The following is a 12500-nucleotide window of genomic DNA, read 5'->3' as shown; positions in this document are numbered from 1 at the left end:
TTATCGTATTCTCTTATTTTGGATCTCCCGACTTTCTGCTTCCAAAAGCGGTTAACAGTCCTAGCATTGCTCCAGACTGGGGGCTTGAGGGTCTGCTTCCACAGTCTGCACAGAATTACGACTAGAATTGGGAAAGGCAAGGGGGTGGGGGGAGGCGCATTCCTTCTGGGGCCGAGGCTTAAGCCCTCGGGCTGTGTACCTGTTTTTCCCAAACCTGAGCCCCAGCACGTTTCCGGGGTTCCGTATACCAGTAAAAAGGCTCTCCCAGCCCATCCCCCCACCCCGCCCCGGGAACAAGGGTCCGCATTGAACCAGGTGCGAACGTTCGCTCGCGTTCTTCGCCTTTCCCGCCTCCCCTCCCCCGGCAGCGGCCCCCGCCTCCCCCCGCGCTGCACCCTCGGTGTTGGCTGCAGCCGGCGAGCAGTTCCCGTCAATCCGTCCCCCCTTACACAGGATGTCCATATTAGGACATCTGCGTCAGCAGGTTTCCACGGCCGTTCCCTGCGGTCGTGGGGGGAGCCATGCCCGGAGTCCCTCATCTTAGGGGGTCCCCGAGACCCCTAAGACCCAGATTACTAAACACTCAGGAGAAAATAAAACACGCCAAGACGGTAGGCGGGAAGCTGCGAGGGCGGCGGAGGCGGCGAGGAGGTCGCAGAGGTGCCCAGGTCCTCTCGCCACCCCCCTAGCGCCTCGATGGTAGCGCCCATGACGTGTGTGGGGGCTCATTCATAGAATGCTGTTATAAAAGCAGTGGCTGCGGCGCCTCGTACTCCAACCGCATCTGCAGCGAGCAGCCCAGAAGCCGAGACAGAGCCGGCGGCGGCGCAGCGAACGAGCAGTGACCGCGCTCCTACCCAGCTCTGCCCCGCAGCTCCTACCTGTCTCTGCCCCTCAGCCCCTCGCCCCGGCCCAGACTCACCGCGACCATGATGTTCTCTGGCTTCAACGCCGACTACGAGGCGTCCTCCTCCCGCTGCAGCAGCGCCTCCCCGGCCGGGGACAATCTCTCCTACTACCACTCACCGGCCGACTCCTTCTCCAGCATGGGCTCTCCCGTCAATGCTCAGGTGAGGCGGGCTTCGCGCCGCCGCGGGGCCCCGGGATCACCGGGGAGGAGACACCGGGGCGGGACGCTCGGGAAGACGAGTCGCGGACCCCTTTGACCTGGGTGGGAGGCTGCCCCTGCCGGAGCAGCCTTGTCTCCGGAGCCCCGCACTTTGTTCCGAGCGCACGCACGCTTGTCATAGTAAAAATTGGTTCTCCTCTGCCGCGGCAGGCTCATCCTGAGCTGCCCTGGGACCGCGCTCTCTGCCTGGTCTCTGACATTCGCTGGGGCAAAACGTGTCCCAAGCGAAGACTCGCGAACTAGAGCCTGGCTCCTCCGGGAGGCGACAGAAAGCGGCAATCCCCCCTCCCTTAGCAGCCTGGAGCAGGGAGGAGGGGCGGGGGAGGAGGGTGAAGCCGGCGGGTGTGTAAGGCAGTTTCATTGATAAAAAGCGAGTTCATTCAGGAGACTCCGGAGCGGCGCCTGCGTCAGCGCAGACGTCAGGGATATTTATAACAAACCCCCTTTCAAGCGAGTGATGCCGGAGGGATGAGGGGGACGCAGCAGCAGGGTGGAGGAGAAAGGCACTGCGTTGCGGATTTCTTGAGAGGGGACGGGGAGCCCTTCCATCCAGGATGAGGGGCATATAAAAAGACCCGAGCAGTCCCGGGCATGCTTCTCCTCTCTCTCTTTCTCCCTGCTGCATGCGGCACTGGAAACTCGGCTCGCCCCACCTGTGTCCGGAACCTGCTCACTCACGTCAGCTTTCCCCCTGTGTTTCGTTCTAGGACTTCTGCACGGATCTGGCCGTCTCCAGTGCCAACTTTATCCCGACGGTGACTGCCATCTCCACCAGCCCGGACCTGCAGTGGCTGGTGCAGCCCACCCTGGTCTCCTCCGTGGCCCCATCACAGACCAGAGCCCCCCACCCCTATGGAGTCCCTACCCCCTCGGCTGGGGCTTACTCCAGGGCTGGAGTTGTGAAGACCATGACGGGAGGCAGAGCTCAGAGCATTGGCCGGAGGGGCAAGGTGGAACAGGTGAGGAGTTCTTCTTCAGCACCTATCTCTCAGTAGGGAGCATGGGTTGGCATTGGTGGAGGGGGGGGGGGGCACAGTAGACAGGGTGAAGCCACTACATAGAATTCACTACATATCCTCAATGGAGAACCCTGGCTCTAAGCCATTTCCATCCCAGGCCAGACTCTGATAGTCCCACCCCAAGAAATACTCTAATAATTTCTTCCCTAAGAGGTTCCTATCTCATGCTTTTAGACTGGGCTCTTCTTTGTTCTCTTGCTGAGGATCTTATTTTAAATGCAAGTCACACCCAGCCGGCAACTGCAGGTTAGAAATGGCTTCCTAGCAGAGGTGCCAGGAAGCTGGGAAGCAGCAGGGGCCACTTTAGCTGGGGTGGATGAACAGAGCTGATGGCAGACCTTGTTGCTGACTGTTGGTCTTTTTGAAAATTATTTTTCTAGTTGTCCCCAGAAGAAGAAGAGAAAAGGAGAATCCGAAGGGAAAGGAATAAGATGGCCGCAGCCAAGTGCCGGAACCGGAGGAGGGAGCTGACTGACACACTCCAAGCGGTAGGTAGATCCTGTGGGTCACTACTTTTTCAAACTTAGGGGGAAAGTTGGAGACTGGGTATTGGGGAGCAGGGTCCTTGAGTAAGCCCATGTCTTATGCTTTGCTCTATCCCTCTGTATTATACAGGAGACAGACCAGCTAGAAGATGAGAAGTCTGCTTTGCAGACCGAGATTGCCAACCTGCTGAAGGAGAAGGAAAAACTGGAGTTCATCCTGGCAGCTCACCGACCTGCCTGCAAGATCCCCGATGACCTGGGCTTCCCTGAAGAGATGTCTGTGGCTTCCCTAGATCTGAGTGGGGGCCTGCCCGAAGCTGCCACCCCTGAGTCCGAGGAGGCTTTCACCCTGCCCCTCCTCAATGACCCTGAGCCCAAGCCCTCCGTGGAACCCGTCAAGAGCATCAGCAGCATGGAGATGAAGGCCGAGCCCTTTGATGACTTCCTGTTCCCAGCATCGTCCAGGCCCAGCGGCTCTGAGACCGCCCGCTCTGTGCCAGACATGGACCTGTCTGGCTCCTTCTATGCAGCAGACTGGGAGCCCCTGCATGGTGGCTCCCTGGGGATGGGGCCCATGGCCACAGAGCTGGAGCCTCTGTGCACCCCCGTGGTCACCTGTACTCCCAGCTGCACTACCTACACGTCTTCCTTCGTCTTCACCTACCCCGAGGCTGACTCCTTCCCCAGCTGTGCAGCTGCTCACCGCAAGGGCAGCAGTAGCAACGAACCCTCCTCTGACTCGCTTAGCTCGCCCACGCTGCTGGCCCTGTGAGCAGGCAGGGAGGGGAGGCAGAAGGCACCCCTGAGTGCCACTGCCCGAGTTGGTGCATTACAGAGAGGAGAAACACGTCTTCCCTCGAGGGTTCCTGTAGACCTAGGGAGGACCTTATCTGTGCGTGAAACACACCAGGCTGTGGGCCTCAAGGACTTGAAAACATCCACGTGTGGACTCAAGTCCTTACCTCTTCCGGAGATGTAGCAAAACGCATGGAGTGTGTATTGTTCCCAGTGACACATCTGAGAGCTGGTAGTTAGTAGCATGTTGAGCCAGGCCTGGGTCTGTGTCTCTTATCTCTTTCTCTTTAGTCTTCTCATAGCATTAACTAATCTATTGGGTTCATTATTGGAATTAACCTGGTGCTGGATATTTTCAAATTGTATCTAGTGCAGCTGATTTTAACAATAACTACTGTGTTCCCGGCAATAGTGTGTTCTGATTAGCAATGACCAATATTAAACTAAGAAAAGATATGACTTTATTTTCTAGTAGATAGAAATAAATAGCTATATCCATGTACTGTAGTTTTTCTTCAACATCAATGTTCATTGTAATGTTAACTGATCATGCATTGTTGAGGTGGTCTGAATGTTCTGACATTAACAGTTTTCCATGAAAACGTTTTATTGTGTTTTTAATTTATTTATTAAGATGGATTCTCAGATATTTATATTTTTATTTTATTTTTTTCTACCTTGAGGTCTTTCGACATGTGGAAAGTGAATTTGAATGAAAAATTTAAGCATTGTTTGCTTATTGTTCAAAGACATTGTCAATAAAAGCATTTAAGTTGAATGCGACCAAGCTTGTGCTCTTCATTCTGGAAGTTTTGTAAGGTTCTGAAAGGTATTGGAGACCAGTTTGTCCAGAAGGGTGGCTCCTGGAGGGGGACACGCCCCTTTGTTTGATCCCGTATCAAAAAGGAGAAGGAAACTCTAGAGCTGATGTTGGAATGTCTTACAAATACATGTGTTCACATGGTGGTGCTAAGATTCTCTAGCAGATTCTGCGGTGGGAATTGACTGTGCAATAGCTTTTGTGGGAACATGTCTGCCTGCTTCTCTCTCTGTTTTGAAAGTCAAAGGGGGAAATATTCAAATCTAGTTGTGCTTATATTAAGTTGAAATGTCTTAATCTTAACGGGGTCCCTTTGGCAAACAGAATTAAGCTTTGTATAAACCACTTTAACTTCTTATTCCCCCAAAATTATGTGAGGGGTTACTCTCACCTTAAAGGTGAGCAAATTGAAGAATGGTTAGAATGAATGACTTTCTCAATGTTCCACTAGAGAGATTCAAGTCTTAACTTCCTCATTCCTTACCCTATCTCTAAGGCTGAGCTGTCTTTTAATACTCAGTTAAAAAAGAAAAGAAAAGCAAACTTCTCAGGCCTAAATCCCTACATACATTTAGTTGGACTATCTTTATTCTCACAAGGAAAGGAGGACTATTGTCCTATCCCTTAGTAATAAGTACCTTGAAACTTCTGACATTTCTTGAACATCATATGCCTGCCATTTAGCTTACACTGGGGGTGGAGAAAACTGGCTCTGAGAATTTGAAAGGGATCTCGAACAGTACAAATAATGGTTGATCATTCAGTAAATAAAAAGTTACATAATAGCTCATTACAGAGAAGTCAACATGACTCTGAATAAGCTGTAACTTAGAACCTTTATCATCTTAAAGAAGAACATGACCTTTGTCCAGGGCACCTCTAGTAATGGGGCCCTTACACGCACATGCACAGACCACAAAGGGAGGAGCCCTTCCCTCTGCTGCTCTCAGGTACCATGCTGGCCCCATGCTTGGAAGCCAGAGACCATCCTTCCACACCTGCCTGGGGCAAGAGAGCTTCAGTGCTAGCCTCCCAATGCTTTGGTGATAATGAAAATCACTGGGTGGTTATGGGGTGTCACACTCAGTCAAGCTGAAAGTTTTAATTGAAAATGACAGTTCCATTGAGGTTGGAGTTCTCGCCTCTGATCTCCCTGTGCCTCACACAATAATTGACATTTGAAACCAACTTACTTTAGGCTCTTAAGAGCACTGATATATCACATACCACTTGCATATTACTTTTGCCTGTCTTGCAATAATGGAAGTGGCTTTAGACTCCCTGTTTGCTGTTTCAGAGGGTAAATTTTCCGTAGTCTTTATTATTATTATTATTATTATTATTTTAGAGAGTGAGTGGGGGAGGGGCAGAGGGAGAGGGAGAGAGAGAATCTTCAGCAGTCCCACGAGCCTTGGCCGGGGCGGGGGTGGGGGGTGGGGGGGTGGGGTGCTCGATTTCACAACCCTGAGATCATGACCTGAGCCAAAATCAAGAGTTGGATGCTCAACTGACTGAGCCACCCAGGCACCCCTCTGTAGCCTTTAAACATGGCTTAGACTAATTACAAAATTACTGTAACTAACACCCAGATCTGAAATAACAAGATGAGATACCCTGTAAGGAAGCCAGCTGGCTCCCCTTGCATGTACAGAAATAACCCATGGAAGGAGATTTTCCAGGTGGAGAAGTGTGGCTGGACCTCAGCTCTGGACACTGAACTGCTCCCAGGACCTGACTAATGGCCCCTGTTAATCCCACGCTGACTAGAGAAAGAACACTGCTTTCCCTTTGACAGCCTTAGCCTATGTCCAGACGCTTCCTCTAGTGCACCATAACCCAGTGGAGACCAGGCTGCTCTATCAACAAGACCACATTGCAGGTCCAGGAAGAGGTACTTGCATATAAGGAATTCTCTTAACAGGCTTCTCAGAGGCCAGAGTGTGCTCCATAGGAGTGACATCCCACCAAGCTCCCTGTGGACTATTCTCGTGGGATCAAGAGAAGAAAGGAATTCCCTCTCTTTCAGCCAAAGGACTCTTCCGAAAAGCTCCTTTCCCGAGTCAGGATTCAACAACTCCCACGGATGGTGGATTCTAGGAATGTTGACTTCCTCTTGGGAAAGACTGATCTCTACCCACAAGATATGACCTCACTCTGGTCTTAACAAAACAACTATCCCAAAAGATAAAAAAGATACACATATAATAGAAAGAGATGGGAATAAGGATGGGAGGGGTCATTTCCTTATGGGGAACATGTCTACTTTAGCTCATCAGTGGATCCCCAGACCTGTCTCAGTGTCTGGTGCATAGTACAGGGTTAAGAAATATTTGCCTGGTGGGTGAAAGAATACATTCTGCACTATTTCCATGAGCAGAAATAAATTCCACACATACTCTCTAAATTCTCCCATTCCAAGGGCGCCTGGCCAGCTCAGTTGGTAGAGCATGTGACTCTTGGTCAGGGTCGTGAGTTTGAGCCCCACACTGGGTGTGGAGCCTACTTAATTAAAAAAAAAAATCTCCAAATCCAGACCCTTTTATGATATTAAGCAATGGGGATTTCACCTCTTTTATGTCTGGCTTCAACACATGCCCCACTCTGTCCTTGGCTTCTGGAATTCATCGACTGCCTCCTCTGGATTACCTCTGCCCATTTAATTTCAAAGTGAACACCCTGCCATAGTGTTTCCACCTCCAAATTAATTTTAGATAGAAAAAAGGAAGAAGAAAAAAATATTTATCTCTATACAATAGTGGATTATAGATTCTGTATTGTCTTTGCACATCCCTGCATCATGTGCAATTATTAAAATTAAAGGGTAGCGTTTAGCAATTTGTTCTAATAAGAGTAATTTTGTATCAGCAACAACTTTCCATGTGTGAACGAAAGTAAATCAATTGCTATCTTTAAAGGACAAAGGCGAGACTCAGGCAAAGTAAAAGTTCTCAGGTGATTATTCTGAGAGCACCTGAAGTTTCAGTGTTTTTCAAACCAAAAAAAAATCTAAAACCAAAAAAAATCAATCTTTAAACTATGTATGAGATTTCATCTAAGCACAGAATAATCAGATAATAAACGAGATGTGAGCATCATTTGAATGCTGAACATCAGATTGCTTTAAGGTGTGCTATGTTGCTATTAACATTAAAGAGCTGACTCCTGACCCCTTCCCATCTCCTTCTCATCCTTTTCCCCTGCAGGCACCCTGCTCACCAGCCTTCCTTCCATTCTTGACACAAAGCATGTTTATCCCTGCTGCGGGGCCTTTGCACTTGCTGTGTCTCTGCCTGAGCCCCTTTTCCAAGGCTGACTCCTTCCTGTCATTCAGGACTCAGCTCAAAGGACATCTCCTCCAGGAGGCCTTCCCATATCATTCTATCTGAAGTAATCTCTGTGCACATTTCCTCCCCATGACTCTGTCTCACTATCCTGCTTTGTTTCCCCATAGCACATGTCACTGTCTGCAACATCTAATTAATGTGTTTTTTTTCCTTTTTAACAAATTTCTGCCCTTCACCACTGCATTATAAGTTCCATGTGAGGGGGGGCCCTTTTCTGTCTTGATCACTTCTGTATCCCCAGTATCTATTAGGCACTCAGATGCTTGTTAAATGGATGAAGACAGAAAAATAAATGAAGGCAGTTGAAAATTACAAAAATATCTAAAGGGAGATAAATAGAATTTAAAGGTAAAGGTAAGCTGTGTATTTCACAGACTTCTTCCTGGGTAGAAGAGCATGTCCTTTGTTTAAAAAAATTCCTGTCAAGGGTTCTACAATATTAAGGTGAGGAAGTAGCTAGCGTGGGAAGAAATTTTAAGAGGCACCAAAAATACAAGCATACTGCAGGTCAGGGACACTTCCAGACTAATTACAAATTGAGAAATTTGTTTCAACATCAAATGAAGAATGGATGTATAGGTGAATATAGGTATAATCATCTTCAAAGGAACAAACCTATGGTTTTCACTCTTGTTCATATGAAATTTTAGACCTTCACACAGATCCACTTGAGTTCACTGATGCCTAGCAATTGGTAAGCTAATGTATAAAGCCTACAATTTAGTCTGCATTGGAATAGAAGAATAAGGGTTAGCTGTTTTTACTGTCATTGTTGATATCAATGTCATTATCATAATCATCGTTTGCAGGAATGTGCCCAGACCTGAGGGAAAACAGTTGGGAATAGAGTGTACTGAATTCTGATGAACGAGTTCAAAGTTCCTGAAGGGAGCTGGCTGGATAGATTTCCACTTTCTTTGCACCCAGGAGAAAGCAACAGAAGCATAAACTGGTTTAGTTCAGAGCTATTCATTTCAGTGGCTTCCCACACTCACTCAAGGACGAAACTAAGTTGCTTTTCCTTTGCCCAAGGGCAGAAAGGGCTCTTGGCCATTGTTCCAGGGAGGCTACCTGGCCTAATGGCCATCAGCTGTTCTTAATTAATAAGCCCTTTTTACTTTCAGCTCACACTGACAAGCGCTTAGGTTTGGATCAGTTGATTAGGATAAGAACCTGGAGGGGTTGGTTGGATAGTTCCATTAGGAGCAGACCCCCAGGAAGGAGGACTTGTTAAAGGATGAGGAGCAAGAAGCAGCACCTTCATCCTAAGGGTGGATGGCACAGGCCCCAGTGGCTGCCATGTTTACTTTGGGGAACAATTTATGGTCAGATCTACAGAAACAGTGGTTGATTTTCAGGCTTTTTGATCAATTATGAGACTCTCATCACAGCTATAATTATCAAAACTATGATAAGTTAATCTAGATTTGAGAAATTGGATCCAATATAGCAGAGTGGTTCAGAGCATAGACTCATCTTTGAATCCTGGCTCCCTGACCTTGGGCAAGTTACTTCACCTCTCTGCACCTTAGTTTTCCCATTAGTAAAAGGGGGATAATTGTACCTACCTCTTGGGGCAGCTGCAAGTATTAAAAAAGTTATGTATTGGGTGCTCATTATGGTGTAGATATGTTAGCTATTATTTATTATCTCTATAATTAAGGGAGATGGGGGTCAGGGGAGAAAATATTTACCCTCTGGAGCAAGCATAGGCTTCATTTAATTCAATAAAAAGTCTCTGGGTGTCTATTATTTATCAGGTGCTGGTTTCAGATGGGAGCAAGACACAGTCCTGTACTCAAAGACTTCATGGTCTAGGAAGGGAGAAAGACATGTAGGTGCATACATCATAATACACCGTAACAGTGAAAACAGCAGATGCAAAGGTTGCACAGAAGAGGGAGTGATGAACTCTATCGGGGGGAGTCTCTGAGCAGGTGACCTCTGAGCTGGGCTTTGAAGATGGAGTTTGCTAAATGAGCGAGTGCCAGGTGGAAGGATTCCAGGAGGCAGAGGATAGCACTATAAAGACACAGACTCATAAAACACACTTGCTTTTGCTGCACTATAAAATGTGGGTGGAGGGGGGAGGAGGAGAGGAAGGGGGATGTAAATTATAGAGCATCATGTAAGTGCATTTGATTTCATTTACATTAATATTGCAGCATCAAAGCGGAAGGGGTTGGAGATAGGTCAAGAAGAGGTAACTGTGGCCAGCTCATGAAGAGCCTGGTATTTACTTGCTTCAGTTGTGTGTAGGCTGAACCGAGGCAGTGGTGGTGGGAATGGAGAAGGAACAAGAGGTAATTAAGGGGTAGGGTTGGTGGGGCTTGGTGATTGAGTGGATGTGGGAGGTGAGGGAGGGAGAGGAATCCAAGTCACCCTTAGGTTCACTGGGCTTGACACACAAGGAGGCTGTATGACTGTGGAAGAAGGGCCCGTTTGGGGGATGAGAAGGTCAGACCCATGTTGGGCATGTGGAGCTTGCCATGCCCGTGAACATCCGGGGGGGGGGTGTAGGCAGTTGGAATTGCACATTAGAGGTTCTATATGTGAGTTTATAGAGTTTGCCTGGAGGCATGTGGTTGGGATAGAACCTGGAGCCCTAGGGTATAATATTGGTAATGGCTAACATTTCACGCATACTTGCTGTGTGCCAGGCTGTGCCATGCATCTCCCAGGCAAGGCCAAATCAGGGACCATATTTGCTTCGCTCATCGTTCTACCTCCGGTAACTGGCACATCCTGGGCACACGGTAATGATTTTGTTGAATGGAGGCTCCCATTTAGTCCTCACAACCACTCTACGGGGCAGATGGTATTAGGATCCTCCTTTTACAGACAAGGAAAATGATCTAGGAAAGATTACGCTGACCAAGGTCACACACTTGTAAGCAGCAGATCTGAGATTTGAAATCATCTCTCTGCGACTGTAAAGTCCGAAGTGCTTAACAGTTTTGTTAGAAGGTTAACATCTGCTCCTAAAAACATACTTATGTGACCTAGGGTGAGACTCGAACCCCTCTGAGACTGCCACATCAGGAGTGGGTTTCAAAAATCTCAGAGCTCCCTTTCCAGCTTCAAAACTCTGACGTCAGACGACTCCTGTGGAGATGCACTGCAGGGGCCCACACCCCGTCATTGAGGGCGGAAGGCCTGAGGAGTTGCCGCAGGCCTACCTCCCTACACCAGGAGCATCCAGGTGGGAGCCGTCTGTCCCAGGTGCAGGCCAAGCAGGTGGATTAGGGCTCTATTCCCGGACAACAGATCATCACCAATTTAGCAGCTTGAAACAACACTCATGTCTCCTCTCAGTTTCGGTGGACTCAGTGATTTAGCTCTGTCCTCTGTTCAAGGTCTCGCAAAGCTGCAATCAAGGTGTCAGCTGAACTGAGTTTTTAGCCAGATGCTTGAATGGGGAAGAGTCTGCTTCTGAGCTCACTCTGGTTGTCACAGACTTCATTTCCTCATGATTGTATATCTAAGGCCTGACTTGTTGCTGGCTCTTGGCCAGAGGCCACCGTCAGGTCAAGGAGGTGGCTTCCTCAACATGGTTGTTCACTTCATCAAGCCTGCCAGGAGAACCTACCAGTGTGCGCTGGTTAGATGGATATCTATGTCATCTATACCCATATCTATATATCTCCCTTATATAGCGACAGATGTAGTAGATAGATAAATAGTGCATATTATATATCATCGGAGTAACATCCCATCACCTTTGCCATATTTTATTGCTTAGAGGCAAGTCTTAGTTTCCACCTCTACTCAAGGGGAGGGATTTACACAAAGGTGTGGACACCAGGAGGTAGGAATTACTGGGGGTCCCCCGAGGGTCTGTCATCCACAAAGGGTCACGTTACCTACTGAGAATTTACAAGTAATAATAAATCCAGCTAGGGCGCCTGGGGGGCTCAGTTGGTTAAGCGACTGCCTTCGGCTCAGGTCATGATCCTGGAGTCCCGGGATCGAGTCCCACATCGGGCTCCCTGCTCGGCGGGGAGTCTGCTTCGCCCTCTGTCCCTCCCCCCCTCATGTGCTCGCTCTCTCTCATTCTCTCTCCCTCTCAAATGAATAAATAAATAAAATCTTTAAAAAAAAATAAATCCAACTAAAGTTGGTCTGCTTTTTTATTAATGCCATGAACTGTCAAATACTTCTTCCTGAAAAAAAGTCTTTTGTTGTTTTAAGGTCTGAACAGTTGCTGGGATTGCTGTTGAGTTTTCACAGTGCATAGGTAAGCTTCATTTTTAAAATTACTTATCTTTTAATGCATTGTATTCTACATGGAAGTAAACTCCAAGTTATACTAACAGTTGGTTCCCAACACATGGACTTAGCTATATGCCTTCATTTTACGAGTAAAGCTGTAATGGTTCGGAGTCATTTGAGATTGTTTTGGGTGCAGTGCACCTCTCCAACTCTCTGGTAGTACACAGTGCTGTGTTTAAATAGATTTGAAATAAATGAGGACAACAGTGACTGTAAAGACTGAGAAATTGTACTTGAGTTACTTCAGTTCTGTTATATATATGACCGTGTGGAGTTTTTGTGTTTAAAATTTAATACTGTGAAGGGAGCGATGCAAACTGAGACGTGTGATGTTCTTAGTTGGTAAATACACATCTCAGCTAATACAGGAAATACTTTACTAAATTTTAGTATTAACCTTAAAGTGGAAAATTCCCTTACAATATTTATTGTAAAACTGAAAAACGAATCAGGAAAACAAAACATTACAACATGATTTAGTAGTTGCCTAATACTTGGTGAGCTACTGTTTTGCTGCTTAGGAATAAAAATAGCTTGCCCTAATTTGGCTCACCATGGGCTAGACTCTTCCAAACACACACTCACACACACTCACTCATATCTGTATGAACTCGTTAAAACAACCCTAGCATGTGA

At 47.5% G+C, this 12500-nt stretch overlaps 1 protein-coding gene across 1 annotated transcript; it reads left to right on the top strand.

Moving 5' to 3' along the window:
• Positions 1–785: 785 nt before the first annotated feature.
• Positions 786–4211, top strand: FOS (Fos proto-oncogene, AP-1 transcription factor subunit). Its single transcript, XM_028101379.2, has 4 exons — positions 786–1070; positions 1837–2088; positions 2529–2636; positions 2764–4211. The coding sequence occupies exons 1-4, from the start codon at positions 930–932 to the stop codon at positions 3403–3405; spliced, it is 1143 nt and encodes a 380-aa protein (XP_027957180.1). The 5' UTR covers positions 786–929; the 3' UTR covers positions 3406–4211.
• Positions 4212–12500: the final 8289 nt, after the last annotated feature.

Source organism: Eumetopias jubatus, unplaced genomic scaffold (genome assembly GCF_037043125.1).
Source record: "Eumetopias jubatus isolate StellerSeaLion01/CBP00866 unplaced genomic scaffold, mEumJub1_p1.0 scaffold_7, whole genome shotgun sequence".
Taxonomy (NCBI): domain Eukaryota; kingdom Metazoa; phylum Chordata; class Mammalia; order Carnivora; family Otariidae; genus Eumetopias; species Eumetopias jubatus.
Note: the sequence above shows the minus strand (reverse complement) of the source record. Positions and strands in the feature narration are given on the sequence as shown.

Coding starts and splice junctions, on each gene's coding strand:
- FOS (XM_028101379.2), top strand. CDS start 930: ATGATGTTCTCTGGCTTCAACGCCGACTACGAGGCGTCCTCCTCCCGC. Junction 2,089..2,528: donor GGAGGGGCAAGGTGGAACAG/GTGAGGAGTTCT, acceptor TTATTTTTCTAG/TTGTCCCCAGAAGAAGAAGA. Junction 2,637..2,763: donor TGACTGACACACTCCAAGCG/GTAGGTAGATCC, acceptor TGTATTATACAG/GAGACAGACCAGCTAGAAGA.